General features: G+C 39.5%; 1 protein-coding gene across 1 annotated transcript; it reads right to left on the bottom strand.

Moving 5' to 3' along the window:
- Positions 1-15,228: 15,228 nt before the first annotated feature.
- On the bottom strand, positions 15,229-20,249 carry LOC133797791 (calcium-dependent protein kinase 2-like). Its single transcript, XM_062235843.1, has 7 exons — positions 20,016-20,249; positions 18,029-19,227; positions 17,642-17,785; positions 17,378-17,530; positions 16,352-16,440; positions 16,086-16,256; positions 15,229-15,793 (listed from the first exon to the last, which is right to left on the bottom strand). The coding sequence occupies exons 2-7, from the start codon at positions 19,152-19,154 to the stop codon at positions 15,710-15,712; spliced, it is 1,767 nt and encodes a 588-aa protein (XP_062091827.1). The 5' UTR covers positions 19,155-19,227; positions 20,016-20,249; the 3' UTR covers positions 15,229-15,709.
- Positions 20,250-23,363: the final 3,114 nt, after the last annotated feature.

Here is a 23,363-nt window from a genome sequence, read left to right on the forward strand (position 1 = left end):
TGGTATCACCCCAGGGACACCAACTACAAAACGCCTTGCATTTCCAGTTCAAGGCATCGAACAACGAAGCTGAGCACGAAGCCGTGTAGGCTGGGCTGCGCCTGGCCCGGGAAGTAGGGGCCACGAACCTGGAGATCTACAGCGATTCCCAGCTGGTCGTCAGGCAAGTCTCGGGGGAGTATCAAACCAAAGGGAAGAGAATGACGACCTATGTGACTCAGACGAGAAAGATGTTGCAGGCGTTCAAAAAGCACTCCATCCGCGAGATCCCTAGAGAGCAAAATGTGTTCGCAGACACACTAGCAAAGCTGGCCACCGACGCCGAAGCAGAACTGGCCGGGCTAGTCCCTGTCAACCATCTCCCCATCCCAAGCATCCGAGCCCCCACGGTCAACACCATCGACCACTCCACGTCTTGGATGGGACCTCTTATCCACTATCTGACAACCGGGGAGATGCCAGCAGACAGGGCGGCGGCCAGGAAGCTTTAGTACCAGGTCCACCGATATGTCATGATGGATGAAAACTCTATCGCTGGGGGTTGTCCATGCCTTACCTCAGGTGTGTGTCCGGGACAGAACTAAGCGCCATCATGCATGAAGTGCACGAAGGCTTTTGCGGAGATCATATAGCTGGGCCTAGTCTGTCCAAAAAGATTATGCGCCAAGGATACTTCTGGCCGACCATGAAGAAAGATTGTATTGATTACGTCTGCAAGTGAGAACAGTGCCAAAGATACTCAAAGGTCCCGCGGGCCCCGCCGACAGAAATAACCTTGATGACTAGCCCTTGGCCTTTCGCGGTGTGGGAGATCGATCTGGTAGGATCGCTCCCGACCAGGAAAGGAGGAGTGAAATACGCCATCGTGGCCGTTGACTACTATACCAAGTGGGTTGAGGCGGAGCCCATGAACACGATCACTTCGAAGAAGGCCCTGGATTTCGTCATCAACAATATAGTGTGTCGGCCTCCCCTACAAAATTGTATCCGATAACGGGAAGCAGTTCTACGGCATCCACTTCACAGATTTTTGTGAAAGACATGGCATCGTCAAAAGCTTCTCTGCGGTCACCAGGCCCCAAGCAAATGGGCAAGCAAAAGATGTCAACAAAATATTGAAAGGGACGCTAAAGAAAAAACTCCAGGCCTGTAAGAGAAAATGGCCCGAAGAGTTGCCCCGCGTGTTGTGGGCTTACCGGACCACTGAGAGGACATCCACCGGGCACACTCCTTACTCCATGGTCTATGGATGCGAAGTCGTAATCCCCATCGAAACGACCATCCCGTCTCACCGAAGAGACACGTATGATCCCGCCCAAAACCACACCTTACTCCAGGAATCACTAGATCTCATCGAGGAGATCTGGGAGGAGTCGCAAGTACAGTTGAAGATGTACCAAGGCAAGATCGCATGACATTTTAACTCAAAAGTAAAAAGCCAAAGGTTCGGAACCGGCGACTTAGTCCTGCGAAGAGTCTTCCCTGCTACTCAAGATCCGGGATTAGGGGTTCTGGGCCCGAATTGGGAAGGGTCGTATGAGATCCAACATGAAGTGTGTCCCGGGACGTACCGCTTAAAGCGACTCGATGGCTCGGAAGTCCCAAGAGCCTGGAACGCGGAGCATCTCCGTAAATACTATCAGTAGTCAGGAGAACGTGTTCCAATTTTGCATTTTCGTTGTAAATAATGTACACCTCAGGGCGATCCCTTGAATAATAAAAATGGCGTGTGCAAAACGCCATAAAGAAACATTATCAGTCAATGAAAATCATACTCAAGTGACCCCAGACCAGTCTCCACTCACTTGTGGGGGGTATCCCGGGTATGAGCAAATACCAGGCGGGGCGCAAGCCTCAGGCTAGTCCCGGCCCGGACCGACGGTGTCCGGGGGATACAAACCCCGTGGGACCAAGCCTAAGGTTGTTCCCACCTCGGACGAACAATGTCCGGGGGTATAAATTAAAAGAGGACCAAGCCTAAGGCTGTTCCCACCCCGGACGAACGATGTCCGGGGGTATAAATTGAAAGAGGACCAAGCCTAAGGCTGTTCCCACCCCGGACAAACGATGTTCGGGGGTATAAATTGAAAGAGGACCAAGCCTAAGGATGGTCCCACCCTGGATGAACGATGTCTGGGGGTATAAATTGAAAGAGGACCAAGCCTAAGGCTGGTCCCACCCCGGATGAACGATGTCCGGGGGTATAAATTGAAAGAGGACCAAACCTAAGGCTGGTCCCACCCCGGACGAACAATGTCCGGGAGAGAAGAGCATCCGGTATGCCCCAGGGCAAAGTCGTGGCCCGCAGCTGGTAGAGTGAGGGAACTAGGTTTCACAGTAAACTATTTGAACCTCATTGGCCCAGGCCGTCAGTGGGTCTAGTCCTGGCCGTTGGAACCGGGACCAAATCCTCATAATCGGTCGGGCACGATGATAAAAGGAAATTTTTATTTAAGGAATAACAAAAATATGATAAACCGGAAAAAGCAATAAAAATTGTCTTGGACGCGTACGCGTCCAAAAAAGTTACAAAATTATAAAAAAGAAAGAAAAAAGAGGCAAGGCGAAGATCCGGGCCTAGGCTTCATCCTCCAGAAGCTCTGCGTCTTCCTTCTCCTTGGCCTCAAATTCAGCCCTCTTTCGATTCCGGGTCAAGAAAGATTAGGAGGTTCATGCTCTTGTCCTTGTGCCAAGCCATGTAGATGGTCTCCTCAAAAGTGACATGCAACAAGTCGTCCGCCTGCTCCTTTCCGCGGCGGGCCTCCTCATGCGCCGTCATCTCCTCATGAAGAGAGCTGTCAAGCTCGCGAACCCGGGTCTCCAAGTTCTGGATCTTCTCCCCGTCCCGGACAGACTGAGCCTCAGCCGCCTCCAGAAGGGCTGCCCTCTCGTTGGCCTCGATTTCTTTCCGGGACAAGGCCTCTTCAAGCCCGGCATTGACTCGGTCGAACTCTGCGCGGTCCGCGTCTGCCTGAGCAACCGCTTTGCTCAAAGTCTCCCAAGCCTGGGCCGTCTCCCTGGCTAGGGCCTCCTTGGCGGCCTCCCTCTGGTTCACGGCCGCCTCCAGCTCCAGCTGGAGCGTCTCCATCTTCATGGCCGCCTCGGCCACCAGATCGGCATTCCGATGGGACAGCAAAGCATCCTGGAACAAAGCAAAGTTAAGAGGAATCCTTATAAAAAAATAAAAAGAAGGAAGAAAAAGACAAAGTAAACTTACAGCGGTGGCCTGATGGCGGAGAGCATGGGAGATGAACAACATGTCCAGGTTGGCGATGGTGGCGTACCGCTTGAGCTGGAGGTTAGACATGGTGTTCCCCACCTGGTCCAGCAGGTCCGCTACGAATGGGGTCGTGTCCTGCCCCAGCTTAGGGCGAAAGCCCATCTCAGCAGCTGGCCGATCCACGATCGGCTGAGGGACGCTAAAAGCCACCGGGCGCTCAACAAACTCAACCTGACGACGAATCGTCAGGGCCTTGTACGCCTTGTCTCTCCAGTCCCGACCACTCTCCCAGGTCCAAGAAATTAGCCGGGACTGCACGTCCCGCACAACGGCTTCCCCCCCTCAGGTAGTGCCGGGTGTATGGGGAGGGCCGGTAAGGCGGGAATCTCCTTCGCGGCGAGGCGGCTTTCCCCGTGCGACTTACCGGCCGAGCCAGCCCGCCTTGTCCGGGGTCTCTTCTTCCCGGTATCAGCCTCTGCAGTGCCCTGATCCAGGGTCCTTTTCCCAGAACTCTGGCTTACCGCAGGTTCTGGCACCAGATCGATCACCGGAGGTTGGGCAAGGCCGGGGACGGCAGCCAGGTCCACGGCCATAACAGGGACCGCGACAAGTGCACCCTCCTCGGGTCGAGTTTCCGCCTCGGGCGTCTCCTTGTTGAAGGATGGGTCCGAACCCAGCACCTCTGGAGTCTTCTTGGCAGCCTTCTTGGCCGCGACCTTGGCCGCCCTCGCGGCCCGGGCCTCGAGGAGTTGCCTCATTTCGTCCATGGGGGTAGACATGTCGGAGTCTCCTGCAACAAACGCAAATAAAAAAGAGTTAGTACAATTAAACAGGAAAATCAAAATCAAAATTAAGAGTGACCTAGGACGAACCCTCATCTAAGCCCCGGGCGTGACTCAACTCATCTAGCGCGAAAGAATAGACTCGGTCCCCCATGTCGTCCAGGTTTAAGAAATTCCCATACTGAAGGAACCCGGACGAGAACATGAGAACTTCCGAGCCTACGGGGACGGGAGACGAAGGTCTCATCTCCCCGTCATCCCCGAACGCGGGGCCTCGAAGTGCTAGTCTATCCCTAGTTAAGTCCCCAACTTGGGGAGCATAAGTTAAGAGCAAAGGTGAGTTACCTCGCCCTGATACGCTAGCCCCAGGGGTACCCGTGTTCGGCAGGGCCTCCTCGAAAAGGGCTTCCAGCTCCTCTGAAGAGGCCGCCTCCGTCTGGGCCAAGTCCCTCTTCCACTTGGCCCCATCCGCTCGCGCCGCAGTCTCCACCTCCGCGATATGCTCAATGGCCAGCTACTCCCTGATGGCGGCAATCTTCTCACACTGGATTCCCCGAAGGTTCGGGATGACAATAGTCTGGTGGGCCGCGAGCATCCCGACCAGTCGGAGGTTGTCCGTGTTGACGTAGCCCCCTACATCCAGGTCTTCCGCGCTTAGCCCAGAGTAAAACCTCCTCCGTTCCAGGATAAATTGGGTGAGAGGAGTCTGAGCGAAAGGTCCTGCCACCCGAAGTAAAACGATGAGAAAAAGAAAAAAGAAAAAAAAAAAGAGGAAAAGAGAAACCGGCCAGCTAAGGGTCAGGGAAGCACTTACCCACTCGCTGGAAGTCCAGCAGCAACGTGGGGTTCTTCTCCACGAGGAACCCGGATGTCATGAACCAGTATTGACAAACGTCCAGGGGATGCTTCCAGGAGCTTGTGGGAGCGGGGTAGCTACCTCGCGACTTCAGCCTGTAGAAGTCGTCCAAGGTCTTGTCCTTGGCATTGACCTGCGGTTCCATCTTGTATAAATACAAGATTTCCGCAGGGGCGGCTCCGCGTTCTCCTTCGTGGCGCAGAAGACACGCCATCCCGCAAGCAGTCGGTAGGCTTAAGGCAGGAGCTGGAAGGGTGCGATTCCCACGTATGTCAGGAACCGCACAAAGTAGTCGTGAAGCAGGAGCGTGGCTCTTGCGCTGATGTGGCCAGCGCTCCAGGCCCCGAACCCTTCTACGGAAGTATGCGCCTATTCCTCTATCCTGGCCAGGCGGTTGTGGAAGAGTCCAGGAGTGGACTCTATGCCCAGTCGCTTCTCCAGGACGTACATCATTCGGTAGTTCTGGAAGAAATTTGGCACCGTGTCCATCTCCCATCTGTTGCCTTTGGGGGTCCGGGACCCGGAGAGGGCGACGGGGGCCCTATTGACTTCTTCCTCCGAATGAAGGGTGACGCCCGTTGTCATGGTTGATGATCTGGGAACAAAGAAAAGAAACCAAGCAGTCAAAACCAAAACCCAAGAAAGTCGATTAAGGTACGGGGAGCCTCCTACGGACTGCTTGGAGTCCCCTCCGGATCAAGTCCGGGTTCACCAGAGAACCACGAGACCCAGATCGAGAACGAGGAATGGGCTACTAAATAGGCTCCGTCTGCCCAGGAAGCATCCGGACCCGGATCAACCCGGACCAAGCGGCCTTCCTAACACTACTCCTAAGCATAAGCAATTTCTAGCAGCCTAAGCTTATGAACAAAAAGACAGCCTACGTTCATGTATTTACCAGGAAGGACAGGAAGACTTACTGTGAGTAGTTGGCCATGAGAGATGGTGGTTGTCCGACGGTAAGGATGGCAGAACCTTGTTCTTGAACTGGTGAAGGCGGTTCAGTAACTCGTTGATAGGGCAGGCCCAGGACTTGCGCTCAGGCAGAGGTGCAAACACTGGGACTGCTGGAAATAGGCGAAGGCGCAGGGTGAGCAGGCGATGAAAGATGTCGTCGGCTATATCGGACATAAACAGCTCCTCAGTTCTTGAAATGGCTAGAGAGTGTAAAAGTTCCAAATGAATGTCCGAGGAGTATTTATAGAGACCCAAATCCTGGTCTCTGATCCAGGGGATAGAAATTCCCCCATCGGTCGGTCCAAAATCGTGTAGGGGCATTAATGAGCACTCGAGAGCTGGTTCCTCACCTTTTCAATCCAACGTCCCAAGAGAGACGAATTTCAAAGGTCGCCCCATCCTACGGTCCACCTCAGCGCAGAAGCATTAATGAAGGACCCCCATGCGGATGGGACGCTTCGGAATCCGTGCTAACGCACTAGCCTAGGCCTAGCGACCCTTGAGATGGTTAGGTGACCTTTCGAGGTCAAGTGCCATCGTTGCAGCAATCGCTTGGCGACACGTGTATCCTTCACCACAGAGCGGGACATCAGTAAATGGACCCGGACATTGGTAAATGGTTCGGGCCCGTGTGCGCCCAGCGGCGTTGCCCTTTGCCACGAACCCACGATTCTAAGCAGGAACTGGGAAAGCAACCGTGGAGTATCCGGGAGCAAGGCAAGCCTCCACCTCGCAAACCCAGGCAAAGGCTTGGGGGGTAAATGTTATCCCCATTTCCTGCCTAGGGCCCGGGATGGTGGTCCAGGACCACACTCTGGGCAATTGGATTTGGGCCCGGCCCAGGCCCACTAAGCAGGGGAATGACCGGGGAACGACGACCCAAGTGTGGGTCCAGACCCGGACGGTGTCCAGGATGGATGATCCAGGACGATAGTCCGGGAGACGTATAGCTAGTTGGGGGTTACAGTCGAGGTGTACGCAAATCGGTCCCGAATCCTAGTTACCGATCCGGCCCTGCAGTAAACAAAGAGGGACAAAGGTAAACGAACCTGGGTCAAGTCCTCCCGGTTAGCAAGAAAAAGCATCCGTGAACCTGAAGCCGCCCCACGACGCGTGGGGGTTGTCCCCACTTTTCTCCTGCAGAAAAGGCCACCTCGGGATTGCACGCCGCTGGTTCAGACCTGCGCTGCCAGTGCACTGACTGGCTTTGTCCCCTGAATCTGCCTTGTAACTCGGAATGCCCAAACCAAAAGCCCCATTTTGTCGGGCGAAGTATAGTTCTTGGGCTGCCCCATTGGGCCTTGATAATTCTTAGTCTTTTGTATTTTTATCCTTTGTATTGGGCTTCCGCCAGAGAAGCCAAGGGTACCCATATCCTTGATGGGCCCGGGTCATGCCCGGCCCAAGCCCAGTGCTCCTATGAGCCTATAAATATAGGCGATAGAGCACTGGAGAAGGGATCTCTTCGACTTATATACAGTTACTCTGTCAAAACATAGAGAAAAACTTCATTGTAAGAGACTTTACAAGCTCTAATACAACTGACTCGTGGACTAAGGCTCATTAACGCCCCAACCATGTAAAAAACCTGTTTTTACCTTCTAAATTCCATATCATTAATCTCGCTTATTTTTCATTAATATAGTTTTCGAAAATCTCGATAAACATAAGGTATTATTGTTTGGAATAAAAAAATGTACATTTGCTTTATAATTGAATGTTTGAATTATTGTTGAATAATTATAAATATAAAAAAAAATTCATATTCATTAATGAGAGAATACTATTGTATGAGTACGAGATGATTAAGATCATAGATAATGAATAAAATTGTCAGCAACATATTTAAAGTATGAAATCTTTAATTAATGGTTGCTAGTACGGTTTACTAAGCATGTGAAGTAGATTATATATGACTGGACCGATGTGAATTAATTTCTTTATAGACAAATTGTTTGTCACACAAATTTAATTCATATAAAAAAGATGAGCATATGTGGATCAGTCTAAATCCTAAGTAGTCATGAACTCATGTTCATGTCTACTGAGTCTTTTGATTCACTCGTTAAGGTCTCTTACTCTTTGTTTGGTATGGTGGTTGGAGGAATGGTGGATGAAGATGCATGAAGGAAGCTATCCATCATTAGGTTATCTTTGTTTGGTAAGGAGGAGGGAGACCAAAGGAATGAAATAGCTATGGATGGTGAATCCCTAGGGCCCACAAAAAAAACCCTCCATATATGGTTGGATTGTTGAACAAAAAAATAAAAAATCTATTAAATATTAAAATGACTAATATTTTAATATTTTTATTTATTTTAAATTGTAAAATAAGATTTTTTTTTCTTTTCTTCCTATTACACCAAACAAGTTTAAAGGATTGCTACTCTCCTCTCCTTCCCTCTTCCTCTCCATCCTTCTTAGATAATCCATCTCTCATTCTCCCCATCATTCCTACCAAACCTAGTGTTAGTATAATGAGGCTAGTGACTTTTTTTTTGGAGATTCAATAGTATGAATGGTTAGGAACATAAACTTACAAGACTGGAATCCAAGCTTTCCTAACATATCAAATATTGGTTATCATAAGAGTTAATTATGGAACTGAATAATTATTGAGCTCAAATTTATAATATAATTATAAATTAACTATTCATTAGTGAGTTAATAATACTTAAGGAATAAAAGTAATTTTGACTAGTTCTAATTAGCGAACTAATAAATTAGAGGAAAATTTTACATGAAATGATTATATCAATGGACAAACAGAGAGATAATTGTAAATATAATTCTATAATTACTAAGAGTGCATTTCTATATTTATAGTGCAGTAATAATGGAAGTGATAAATAAGATTATTTAATTAAATAATTTAATTAATAATCTAGTTTATTGGAGCTTAGTATTATAGGTTCATGGTCCCCAAGTCACATCTATACTACATTGTCAAGGGTGTAGATATAATTGACAAATTAAAAGGAGAAAATGACTTAGTTGTCAAGGAGTTAATTTTCTAAGGCTAAGTCGTAATTATGTGATAATTATGTGTAATTAATTAATTATGAATTAATTAAATAAACTAATATGTTTTATTTGAAAACTATATATTAGTTGTATTGAGTATGAATTAACTTTGGGTTAATTAACAATCATTCAGAAAAATATTAATTTATTATATGATAATAAATTATTTAAATTATTATATGATAATAAATTATTTAAATTATTAGATAAATTTAATTTTGAATTAACTCATATTTATGTATTTGTGAATATTATATTATTTTAATGCATAAATATATTGTCTTATTAATTGAATAAATAAATAAGATAAAATTGGGGGGCACATGTCACTACAAGAAAAAAGGTACTTTGCAGCGAAACTAGAATTTCGCCACTAATAATCTTCGGAAATATTTTTATAGATGTATGGAACTATTTGTGTAACGCCCTAAATTCCCGGGACCGTTATGGTGTGCCTTTTAAATAGTGCTAAACTCGCTAATCGAGTCATTTGGCCATAATCGTGTAACTAAGTATGATTAGTAGTTTAGGGATTACAAATTTTGGGTTAAGATATAACGTTTCACTAGAACATTTATTGTATACATTGGGATCCCAAAAAATATAATTTAAAGGTCTATTACAATAAAAATATTTACAACCAGTCGATCTAAGCAGCAAAAAAGGGTTTAACCCTAGTTCCTCTTTCAACCCTCGACCGTGGCGGTCGAGCAGCTACATATGTACACATCGTCAACTAAGCTCTCCAACACAAGGATAGTCCAACTTTCTTTTGCCTTTACCTACACCACATAGCACCCGTGAGCCGAAGCCCAGCAAGAAAACTTAACATGCTCATGAACAGTAATAATATGTCATCAAATCATAAGGCGCATGCTTAGCGAATATAGCCATATTCAAGCAGCAAATAAGTTCACGTAATGATGGGTATCCAAGATAAGGAATCTTGCCCTCCTGAGTGGATGACTATCAAGTCAATCCTAATCAGATAAGTGATTTAACACTAGTGGTTCCGGTAACCATGCTGGGCTTATAGCCCTAAATAGAAGAATGACAGTTGTAAAAGTCACTAAGGTGGGTTCCGTTCCATTTATAAATAAGTGATCCTTTCACTAGCTTAAACAAGACAGGTATCTGGTGAAACAGTCACCAGCATAAACCTACCGAGTGACCACAGGGTCACTAACATGGGATTTCGCTCCCTTAGCCATGTGACAAAACAGTCACCTAGGCCTTTGGCCCTGGCCCTGAGTAACTAGTCCTAGACTAGTCAAGCGCTTATAATTTTCATCGACCGTCGGGTCGATCCAACATTAATGCTCCTAGAGTCATTCAACGCTGATATCGATTAGATCTAATCTTTTATCGGCTCTGCGTTCATGACGCTCATGTCGTTTCTGACTCTCGGGTCAGAAAAACACGACCAGTGCCGATTCTGAATAGTCAGTGCCATACACAAGTAAGAAATGCTACCAAGTATATATCACATGTCAAATATCCAAATACAGGGCATTCAACATGCTTACTTAACAATTGCTAGCACAATTAGGATCATGCATAAACACAGAGACTCAAGTTCTGATCAATCTCATATTCAATATTCAATACTCATGGCATGCCCTAATCACATGTTTCTCGTGCATCACATTTAAACATCCAACATTTATCAAGAATAGCCATGCATGTCATATACACAGGGTGCGGTTTTCTTACCTCTGGTTCGAGCGAGAATTAGAACAAGAACGACCCTTGAGAACGATCGACCTTTGAATCCTTTAGCGATCACCTAGTCATAACCAAATATAACCTCCATCAATGAAAGTCAACAATAGTAGGATCTTGACCCAAACCCCACTCTCGGGACCCCGAAATGTACCCACACAGTGAGTAGATTCGATCCCGGGCCTTAAGGATTGAAACCCCGAGCCAAAAACCCTTAAAAACACACAAAATGGGATTCTGATGGAACAGGGTAGTGCCCCAGCGCTACCCCACTAGCGCCCCAACGCTCAAGTCAGCATGCTCCCTTCCCTGAGTATTGCTGTAGCGCCCCCTAGTGGGCGCTACAGCGCTACACTCAGCCTGAAAATGCCCAGAAAATTCTCCCTTCGACTCCACCATTTCTAACCCAAACCAAAAGCTTCCCAACATCATTTAAACCCCAAATTGAACCCAAATATCATCTACATACAACCTAGGCATCATAACCCAAGCATCCCTCGCCAAAACTCTCATTGAATTCTCAACTTTCCAACTTAAAAACCAATCTAAAACTCCAATGAAAACAGAGCAAGAACAAGAGATTCTATGGCTAAAAACTCACCTCAATCTCAGCAACACACCCTCTTCAATGGTGGAACACAACCCTAGCTTATCACAGCTTGGTTCCTTGGCTTGGTTCCTCAAAAAGAGCTCCAAAATTCAAGAAGAAATGGAGAGGAAATGGTGTATGGGAGAAGGAAGAGAAGGTGCACTGTTTTGGTTCACTTCCACAGCCTTCTAATGGCTAATTATAAACTTAGGGTGAAAAGACACAAATGCCTTCATGCTTAAATAAAAGCCTTAACAACCACCAAGGGCAAAATCGTCATTTCCTGCCTATCTCGTTAATTATAATTAACGCCCTCAAATTCCCGTTATTCTCCAAAATTCTCAAACACCAATAATCCATATCTCGTTACCCTTTAATTCCTGGCAACGCTCTAATCATTAAAAATTACCCCGAGACTCACCCCGAGCCCCGAACTTAATCTCGTTATGACTAAATCGCTACTTTGTACTCAAGATCGTCTCATGCCGAATGGCTCGAAAAAATCCACATTGTAATGTGGCCTTATCAATTAATCACAAACATGCACCAAAATACACAATTATGCCCTCAACGGGCCAAATTACTAAAATGCCCTTATAATAAAATGTGGATTCATATGTATGCATTTATCATCATATAATAATATAATTCACATAAATATGCATATAATCATTTAATAACATAATAAATCAATTATGGCCCTCCCGACCTCCTAATCAAGGTCATAAACCTTATTAGGAAATTTGAGGCATTACAATTTGTGGTGAAAGAGAATTATTTGCGACGAGTAGATCACCGCAAAAAGGGTTCAGATTTGGCAGGGAAAACTCCCGCCAATTTGATTCATTCGCTTGGGTATTTTCATTATTTGTGGCGAAGTTTAAGATTAGTTGCGTCGAAATTGGTCGCCGCTAATGAGGTCAAAAAATTGGTCAACCATTTCAGAGGGAAATGTTCGCAATTATTTTCATGAAGTTATTTGCGGCGAAATCATAAGTATTTGCACGCAACATATTCGCCACAAATACGTTTGAGTTTATAATAATTTTTTAAGCTTTTTTTTTTTTAAAACAATTTTTAATTTTTCACAAAATAAAATTTATTAAATTTATTTGTTTCAAGAAGTTAATAATGTTAAAGAAAAATATAAGTTTTGTTTTACTCTTTTACAAAATAAATTTTTTCATAAAAAATTATTTTACTTTTAGAAAATAATTAACTTTTGTGTTAATAGTATTTTTTGGGGTTTTTTTTAAACTTTTCTTTCAATTTTTAATTCTTCAATTTTCTCTTTGCCTTTCTTGTAAACTCTTAAATTAATTTTTTTGAAAAAATAAAATAAAATGGGGTTTGATTGGCGGCGATCGAGACCGATTTGTGCATTTTGAACACTAAAGTCAACAAGAACACTCTTGGTTAGTACCAATTATTAATCTTAGAACACCTCGAATAGTGATCCAACCGTTGATTAGGTCCGGAATAGTCCGTAATCACTCAAGGATGCCTTAGACTACCACGTATGGGTGAGATCGATCGCGATCGAGATCGATCTGTGCATTTTGAACACTAAAGTCAACAAGAACACTCTTGATCAGTGCAATTATTATTCTTAGAGCACCCCCAATAGCGATCTAACTGTTGATTAGGTCCGGAATAGTCCATTATCACTCGATGATGCCTTAGAATACAACATATATGTGAGATTGATGACGATCGAGATCGATCTGTGCATTTTGAACACTAAAATCAACAAGAACACTCTTCATTAGTGCGATTATTATTGTTCGAACACCCCGAAGAGCGATCTGATCGTTAATTAGGTTTGGAATAGTCCGTAATCAATTAAGGATTCCTTAGACTACCACATATGGGTGAGATTGACGACGATCGAGATTGATTTGTGCATTTTGAACATTAAATTCAACTTTTTATGCAGGGTTTACGGCGATTGTGAGAGTATTTTTTGCCGCAAATAGTTCTGCAATTAAATTTTCACGAAAAAAATTGGTGGGAGAATTTCCCACCTTATTTTTCACTAACTTATTTGCGGCACATTGGGTAGTATTTTGCGACGAAATTTTTCGTCGCAAATAATATTAGGGTTTTAGTGGAATGACGCCGTTTTGCTGATTGCTTATCACAGCCCCACATTTACGACGAAGTCCTAGGGTATTTGGGGCGAAAATTTTCGCCACAAATAAAAGGCTCGATATATGTTCCAGAAGCCTTTCTTCTTCCTCATTTATGTGCCTCTCTCTCTCCTCTTCAATTCTCTCTGCAAATCCGAGAGAACTCTACCTGAAACCCCACCTCCGACCCCATTCAATCCCACCCCGACGCCATCCGCCCCACCCCCGTCCCCATCTAACCACTTTCTTCTTGAAAAATCTGTGAAAAAAATCCCTCTCTCCAAAAAAAATTCGAAACCCATTTTTTTCAAAACCACCACCGCCGTCGGAAATAGTCCATCACCACACCGGAGCCTCTACCAACACAAGTATTGTCCCTCTAACTCTCTCATTTTTTTATCCATTTAATTTTTTTTATGTATAATCTCTCTAACTCTCATTCTATTGTGTTGTCGCCACCACCACCGCTATGTCAAAGCAGTTCCATAGCTGCTCACTGCTGAGAAGTCACCACTACTTAGATTGCCCAATGCCGAGAGGTATATATATATTTTGGTTATGTTAATATTTTTATAAGAAAATTAATTAAGTTATAAAATATTATTGTGTTTGGATTATTAATTTCATATTAATAAATATTTATTTAATTAGTTAAAATTAATTTTGAAAGTTTGATGTAAAATAATTTCTAAGTTTGATTTGTTAGGATAAAAGTTTGTTGTTTATTTAATATAAAAGTTTGATGTTAGTAATATGTGAGTAAAAAAAATATGTTGGTTTGAATTATTTTACTAATTTATTGTATTAAATATTTTGTATGTCCTCGGACTAGATTTAAATGTTATTTGCATGGTTTTAAATTTTGGGATAGGTAGAAATATAGTCGTTATGCTGTCGAATTTTGAATAAATTTTTATTTAATTAAATTATAGGATAAATTAATTTTTTTAATAATAAAATTACGAAATAACTATGAAAAATTGAAAGTTTAAATTAATGTAAGATTAAATTAATTAAATAAATTATTAAAATTAAACTTTAACAATAAAATTAGATTTTAACATTTAAAGAAATAAAATAAAATTTTAATAATTAAAAAACTTATAAAAATTAATATTTAATAAAATTATGAATTATTATAAAATGAAGGTTTAAATTAATCAATTCAGATAACTTAACTTAATAATTAATTCAAATAAAATGTTAACAAAAAAAATAAATAATAAAATTAGATTTTAGTAATTATAGAAGTTAAAAAACAATAAGTAAAAAACTAAAAAAAATAATTAATCAATTTTATCTATAATTAATTTAAATGATGAAATAAACGTTTTAGTTTAGAAATTAATATCAATCTTTATAAAATTAATGTAAGGCTTAATTAGTTTGGAAACAATGTATTGACTTATTGTTTAAGTTGCTAAGACAATACAAAGCAGACATTGAGTTCTTGTCTTAACGTCTTCCTCTTGAATTCCGTCCACGAACTCAAACAATAAGATAAGATGAAGTAACTCAATGGTGGGAGATGCATGCGGCTGTACCTTCATAAGCTTCACCACCGTCTTCATATCTGTTCAGAGATGACGTTCCTACACATGTTCCCCCATCAATCCCACCTCAATCTACATTAAGAAATGACGCGTCTTCGTGAGCTCCTCTGCCACGTTCTCTACCACCCTCAATCATTCAGTCTCCAGATGACACTGACGGTGATGATGCGATCAACTTAGGAGAGATTATATAGTTTTATAAATAGTAGTGTTTATTTGTTTTAAAATTATTAAGACCATTATTAATAATGGAGACTACAATTTTGATTTTAAAATTTATTATATATTAAATTTGAATTTTTTTAATTTCTGTTACACTATTTACGACGAAAATATATTGTATTTACGGCTAATTATTCAACGCAAATAAGAGTCAGACAAGACAACTCAGTCATTTTGCGACAAATTATTTAAATTTTTCGCTACAAATAAGGTCAATTACGACAAAATCTATAATTATTTGTGACAGATTTATTGATATTTGGGGTGGTTTTTTCGCCGCAAGGCGAACATTTTTTTGCCACAAATAATGGTATTTAGGATGACCTTTTTACAACAAAATATTTGCGGCTAATTATGGGGGTATTTACGGTGAAATTGATAGCCACAAAAAAATTTTAGGCATTTTTATTTTTCTAGAAGACAAGAGGGCCTAAACCGATTTGCTCTTAACCATCTTGCTGTAGCAACTTCTATGTTTATCAAAGAATGCAGAAGCTCATGATTGATGATCTTCTTTCAAATTTCGTCAAATGCAATGTGGCCTTGTGCTCCACCATAGGTGGCTGCAACTCAGAAAATTGGATAGAATTGAATCCAATTCATTATTCACCATTTAATCTTGTCTAACTGGCAAAAGCTGCGGACAGATGACATTCTATCTCAATTTATTTTTTAAATGCATTGCAGAGGCTAGGAACTCTCCATAACTAATCGTTGCCCTGTTATGTATTTTCTGTACCTGCAATAGAGATAATATGGTTGCAGTGAGAAAACATAAAACAACCTCAGCAAATGTTTCGTTGAAAGTTGAAACAATAGCATAGTCCAGATACCAAAAAAAGAAAAGAAAATGAACCGAGCCTAAGAAACACTATAAATCTTTATTATTGCTTTCTGGTAACTATCGCCAATATTGGAGAACTTATGGTCCCATTTGTCTTGCATTTTTTTATCTGCTGGGATTAAATAAAGGTCGAGTTTCATATCCTAGAATGTGCAAATACTTAAATAATAATGTAACATAAACTTACCATTGGCCTCAGAACAGCAAAATCCAGTCCCTCCTCAAGATTCTCTCCAAAGCGTTCTAATTCATCCGTAATTGTTTTATAAGTTAATTTGCCCCTTTTGTAAGTGTCCATCATCTTGAACCTTTCTTTCAGGTCAGCTATTTCATTTTCAGATAATGACTGTGCAATTATCTGTGAAAAATATATAAGTTTAAATTAAAATAATGTGTTAATATTGATATAAAATTGTGTCAAACCGTCCTATTAGAAGAAACTGAGAGATTTACTCTAGTAGCCTCTTTCTTGTAACTGCTTATTTCAGAAGACTGCTTTGAAAGACTCAATACTTCATAACCAAGTTGAACCCATGGGTGACCTGCAAGAAAGTTAACGACCGCTAGTGATGAGTAAAATAGAATTGAACATACTTCAATATATATATATAAATATATTTATAGGACAATTCTTCAATAGGGGCTCCACTTTAAGTCCTACCGGTGGGGCTCTCGGTGTTTCTCGACCCGTGAACAGTTTTCGGCACGATTTTTTTTTATGACCGTGTATATTGTAGCTATTTAGAGCATCTGCAAATTTTCAGAAAATTCTGAATAGTTTACCGTACTGAAAACTAGGTTCAAACATATTTTCCATGCACATAAAAAAAATTAGTCACACGTACAACAACATATTTGAACTTAGTTTTCGGTACTGTAAACTATTCGGAATTTTCTGAAAATTTGCAGGATGCTCTAAATAGTTACAATATAGACGGTCATAAAAATCGCGTCGTAAACTATTCACGGGTCGAGAACACTGAGAGTCCCACCGGTAGAGCTTAAAATGAAGAAAATTCCCTTATATATATATATTTATATAAAGGACCACAATTATGGCAGAGAGAAAAATATAAATTACAACAATTATTAACAAACTAGATCACATGAACAACCTGTGCTTTTCCAGAAATTCTAAAAAATAAGATTTAGTTTGAAACATTTGTCAAAAAAAAAAAATAATAATTAGTTTGCAACAAAAATTTATTCTCTATCAACACGAATCATAACGATATTATTGGAACTTTGAAAGTGAGCTGAGCCGGGATTAAATGAAGAATATATATATTTATAGATGGTAAAACATATGATATGTAAACAAATGCTGTCAGTGTGATATTGACAGTTTACAGTAGTTTTTGTCTAAACAAGGAGCAAATTATTCTCAACATGGCATTTTAAAAAAGATTTTTTTCAGCAGCAACAATGGCTGTATTCAACACAGTGGTTTAGCTTTGTAACAAAATAACAAATACTTACTCAAAATTTTGGGTGCAGATATCCGCGTACTTGGGTCTTTATCAAGCATTCTCCTTACTAAATCTTTGGCGCCCTCAGAAATACTAGGCCATGGATCTGATGAGAAGTCTAGATCATCATGCACAACCTTTCTCCCCACCTCTTCCTCGCTGTCTATAAGAAATAAAATCAGAAAAGAAAAGAAAATCAGATAAAAATATAGATACAGAAATAAAATGCAGATGATAAATACAATCATGAGACTAGCAAGTCAAACTATCGCACCACCAGAAAAAGGTAGCCTTCCACTTAACAGAAAGTAAAGAATTACTCCAGCACTCCAAATATCTGCTTCTGGTCCATATTTTTTAAGAAAAACTTCTGGTGCAACATAACATGGTGTGCCAGCCACATCAATTAATCTATCTCCTGCGATAAGAAGAAACATTAGATTTTTACTTAACTCCTTTAGGACTCAGCTTATATCAGTTTGTTCTATGAACTGTCAAACAAGCAATATAATCAAGCACCATAAAGCTAGAACGGTAAAATCTTAATAGTAAAATATGTTTTCCTTCAAAGTGCAAACGAGTTTACTAGGAAAGTTTAATCTTGAGTATCAAAACATTACATGATATTTCTAAAAATTATTTAAGTGAACAACTAGTATACCTGGCTTGAAGAAAACAGATAATCCAAAGTCAATAATTTTGAGAGGTGCATCATCCTCCCAATTGACAAAAAGAAAATTGTCTAGTTTAATGTCTCTATGAATAACACCCAGCAAATGGCAGGTTTCCACAGCTTCAACAATCTTCCTGGTAAGCTTGGCTGCTTTTCTATCCCCGTAATGCCGACCCCATAAAATAGCCTCTGATAAATCACCACCTTCACATAACTCCATAACAACACAAACTTCATCAGCATCCTCATAAGCCTCTTTGATAGAGATCATGTTTGGTTGTCCTGCCAAATGGTGCATTATCTGAATCTCCCTTCTAACATACTCTGCATCAACATCAGATATAATATTGCTCTTTTCAATTGATTTGACAGCATACTCTTTCCCTGTTTCCTTTTCCACACACAGAAACGTCCTTCCAAATTCCCCTGCACCCAGTTGCCTCCCACATGTGTAAAAATCGTTGAAGTCACCAGTTTTTGTTTGTAACACCGAACCAACCCAGGGTATAGCACTGGATACTCTCTTCAAATGTCGTAGCTTAATGGTTTCTAAAGCAGGTGGAAGGGCTGTGTGTTTTTCTTGGGATGTTGGAGAGCCTCTAGGTTCTTCTGAGGATAGAGTAGACACTGTAGAGGTTCTAAGCTCAAGTTCTGGTATTGTTGCTAGTTCTGGTTGTTTGTTTTGGAATGACACATGTGGTTCTGGCTTCTTGGTTCTTGGGGATGTTTGTTCCGTTGTAGGTTCAAATTGTGGGAACGTCACTAGTTTTGGTAGTTTGCTTTGGACTAGCAAAGCTGATTCAGGCTTCTTAGTTTTGAGAGAATGTTGATCCATAGCAGGTTCAAGTTCTGGAATTGTCTCAAGTGCTGGTGATTTGTCTTGAACTCCCTTCTTCGTTTTGAGGATTTGCTGATCAGTAGTAAGTTCAAACTCTGGAACTGTCTCCAGCTGTAGTTGTTTGTTTTGGACTGGTAAAGGGGATTCATGTTCCTTAGAAGCAACAGTAACATGTTGGGAAATCATGTCATCTGGGTATTCGAACAACCATACTGCAGCTGAAACAGTTGGAACACGTCCATTTACAGTGATCTGCGAACTACAAATATTTCCCATTATATCCAACTTCTAGTTCTTCCTTAACACTTCTACAACCCTACCTCAACACCAACATCCAATCCCATTGAACCTGTTGACATGAGAACCAAACCAAGTGAACTAGTTGATGCAGCAGTACACATGAGATCCAATTTTCACCAAGCTCAAGTCAAACTTTCCTTCTCACTTAGAATTTCTAAAACCAGAACTTTGAATTTACAACTTCTTACAGGACTACTAGCCCCTTACTGAACTTTTAGTAATTAACGAAATTTATACCTATATATTTCTAAAAATTGTATTATATGCCCAGAATGTTTAATTTGGTCAACGATGAGTAAGGCCCAACCACATTATATAACAACAACAATAAACTTAATATTAATGATAATAACTGCTACATAAAAATAAAATTACCAACGAAGCCCTGACCAATTTCAAGAAAGAGTTATGTTAAAATTCACCAGTTTTCTGCTTAAATTAGTCCTAAAGCCGAATACAAATCAAGAAAAAAAAGAAACAATTAAGAAAAACCAAACACCGATCGAGGCCTATGTTGATCAATGACTTAATTTATAATTATACTATCACAGCTAATACAAAGTTTACAAACAAATGGCCTGTTATATTTTTTGATCCCAGAATCAGTCACTATAAATGAAATATCACAATAAGAAAAAGTTCAAATTGGAGGAAAAAAAGAGTGTAGACAAATATTAACAAATAAGCCAGAGCTCAAAAAGCTTTGATCAATTCAACAAGAAACCAAGCCACCCAAATGGGAAGAACAAAGATAAATTGAAAATTTAAGGTAAGACCATAAAAATGCGCATATGGAAATGAAGCTAGAGAGATAGAAAGAGAAGAGATGGGTTTTACCAGTTTTTGATATGTTGATTTTGGAGAAGAAAGAGAGATTGGAGTTGGAAGGAGTTAGTCTCTATCAGTAGGTCTCCTTGTTCGAAACTGAGTCAACTCGTTTGATCAATTCTGAATTCATTCCATGGATTCAGCCAACATTTCCATCCTCTCCCTCTTTTTTTTTTTAACGACTTTCGCTAGCTAATTTTTGCTATTTTTAAAAGAAGACTTCGGAGAAACTTTGCAATTAGTTTGATCTAATGCATTTGACCTTTAAACAATGCAATTAATTTGATCTAAAATATTAAATGCAATATAAAAACTTAAGAGGTATGGTATTGGAAGCTCCAATTTGAACTTATAACTTTATATTGCTATTTTTTTCATTGGAAATCCAACCAAAGTGTTTTTAAGCTTTAAAAGTTGAATGTTGCTATTTAGTAATTGAAAGGGTAGGAAATGGTATGAAGTGACACTCATGGTTTGGTTTGGTAGTGATAGTTCATAATACTTGTTAAATTTAAATATGTGGGATTCGATATTGATTTACACCAATAGTATTATATCACTTTGGTATGTCATTTTTTTATGGTATTGAATACCAATAATGCTTCTTAGAAATTCTCCTAAAAATGCAAAAATAACTTTTAAAAGCATAGCCAACGAGACCAAAGAAGGCACTAGTGGACTATTAGGGCATGTTTAGCCCTATACATAGTCTTATGCTTGCACCTTTTAAATGATCAAACATAATCCTCCAAAATAGTTCTCCTATTTCAAGATTATACTAATCTACCTAGAATTTTTTTTCCTTGTATATATTATATGTTATACACAAATTTTAATAAAATATATAAAATAATTTAATATAAGAATATCAATGTTTATTAGAACTTAGATCATGGGAAGATTGTGAGATGAAGGGGACTTTAGGATTTTGTATAGTTGCTTGGAATATGAGGAACCTAATAGATAAAAGAGAAAATGAAAAATAGCTTTCCTTGAGCACTATCTACACCCCACATAATGTAGTTTATTAGATAAAATATTCCACATGGAAACTGTATGGGTATATTCAATAATTTATAAGAGCATGAGTTACTACATTCATAATTAATTGGTTTTGAGATGAAACCCCATACTTCTTACCATGCCCAATTTTACTTCTAGAACACTTTCCACATTCTAACATAGTATCAGAGACCAAAGAATCACTTACAATCGAGTCATCAAGAGAGCAAAAAATAGTCATTGTAATTCGGGGATACTTTGCCGAAAATAGCGAAAAGAACCAAAGAGTCACTTACAATCGAGTTGTCCAAGATTAGTAAGCAAAAATAGCCACTATTTTGAAAGGAGATGTTAGAGAAAATATCTCACATGGAAAATGTGTGAGTATATTCAACAATTTATAAGAGCATGAGTTACTTCACTCATAATTAATTGGTTATGAAATGGAACCTCATGTTTCTTACTATGCATCTCATTTCACTTCTAGACCATTTTCCAAATTTTAACATAATTTTAAGATAATTCAATCAAATCTACTTAATCTTTTAAATATGATTTTACATAAATATTTTTTTAGGTGAAGCAATACAACTATCTCGATAAAGAAAGAAATTACAACTTTAGTTTAATTTTCTTCATAAAAAAAAGTCGTGAAGAAAATAACTATTCCAACCAAAATCTCACTATATAACTAGCTAATAAAAAATGGTTTCTCTCTCTTGATTCCCAAATCATCTAAAACAAAACTGACACTAAAATGACAATATGATCAACTTGGCAACTTTAATTAGGTATAATTCCATTTTTTGCTTTAATTTTTTTTATTTGTTTTCAAGACGTTTTCTTTGAGAAAAAAAAATTCTCAACTCTCAATTTTTGCTGATTTTTTTTCCTCCCTCATTTGTTTTGCAACTTCTCTCTCGAAGAACTATCACGACCTCTCCTTTTCTTCAGGTCCCAAGTCCCTTATTTATATCTCTCATACTTCAACACTTTTTAAAAAAGTAAGGAAATTTTTATTAATAAGTAAATCGAACATAGTTTATTATGTAAAGATAATGCTCTCGAGCATGATCACTCTTTATCACATAGTTCATTTTGCAACTTCAACACTTGTTTACCACTCTTTCCTAAGTGTCAATATTTTACCTTTTATTATTTGCTCTGCATGAAATGTGTTATTTTATGTTGATACATTGACCAAATACTTCATTTGAAAGGTATTTCTATTACTTTGTTTGGGCCTTCTTTTTACCTTTAGCATATACACTACTACAAAATATTTTGCAATCAATTTAAAACTGATTGGAAGGGTTTTTGTGTCAGTGGTGAAACAAAAGTAAATTGCGGTGTTGCAGTAGTCCCACATTTGGTACTACCATAGATTGAGAGAGACTGAGATTAATTGAGAATTTAATGCACTGTACACTAGATTATACATCCAATATTAAACATTTTTTTATTTTTTTTAATTTATATATAATATTTTTAAGAATTAAAAAGAAAGATTAAGCTTGATATAAACTGTAACGTAAATAATGGATTCGCACACTTTTTACGTTATTTAGTGGTTAAATCTACCAAGTCCAAAAGTCAATGTTATTGTTATATTTTCTCAAGGAAATTGTTTAATATAATTGCTCGAAAGTTTCAGTATACAAAATGTCGTTCTTTTTCTTCTACATTCCCTCTTTATTTATAGGGGGAAAATGAACATGTTTAGGTAACTTACAAAAAAATAACTACCATTTATTACATAAATTACATTATTTGCTTGATTGATTACATTTACTATAGAAAAATCGCAATAATTTCTCTATGGATATAAGTCTCAAATCTCCGGGGATTCATTTCAGCGCCTCTATCCTAGCAGTCGCGAATATCAATATTTTAATTATTTTAATTTTATAATTCAAATTTTATTTATTTATAATTTTTTTATTTAAAAAAAATAGTCAAATCTAGTACAATACCAAATACATTAATGGATTCAGCATAATCCTATCTATTCTAATCTAGCCTATTACTTTCTAGTGTACTCCAGTCCAATGTTACGTACCAAACATGGCCATTGACCACTCGTCTTCCAAGTTATGAGTTGCAAAGTACAAAGAGGATGTGTTGTCTCACTTTTCAATGGTAAATTTTAATACACACTTTGGCATCTCAACTCATGAAAGTGTGTGTCCTTGTGTATGTTGTATATCATCAACACACAAAGCTTTTAACTTTTCTAATGTGGTCGTGAGGTATAGGGAGGAGAAAAGAGAGAGTTGTTATTTTCTTTGTCTTTAAGACAATGAAAATAAATTTCTGAAAACTAAAAAGTATTAGCCTAAGTTGTCTCACTTAAGT

The sequence above is a fragment of the Humulus lupulus genome, chromosome 8 (assembly GCF_963169125.1).
Source record: "Humulus lupulus chromosome 8, drHumLupu1.1, whole genome shotgun sequence".
Taxonomy (NCBI): domain Eukaryota; kingdom Viridiplantae; phylum Streptophyta; class Magnoliopsida; order Rosales; family Cannabaceae; genus Humulus; species Humulus lupulus.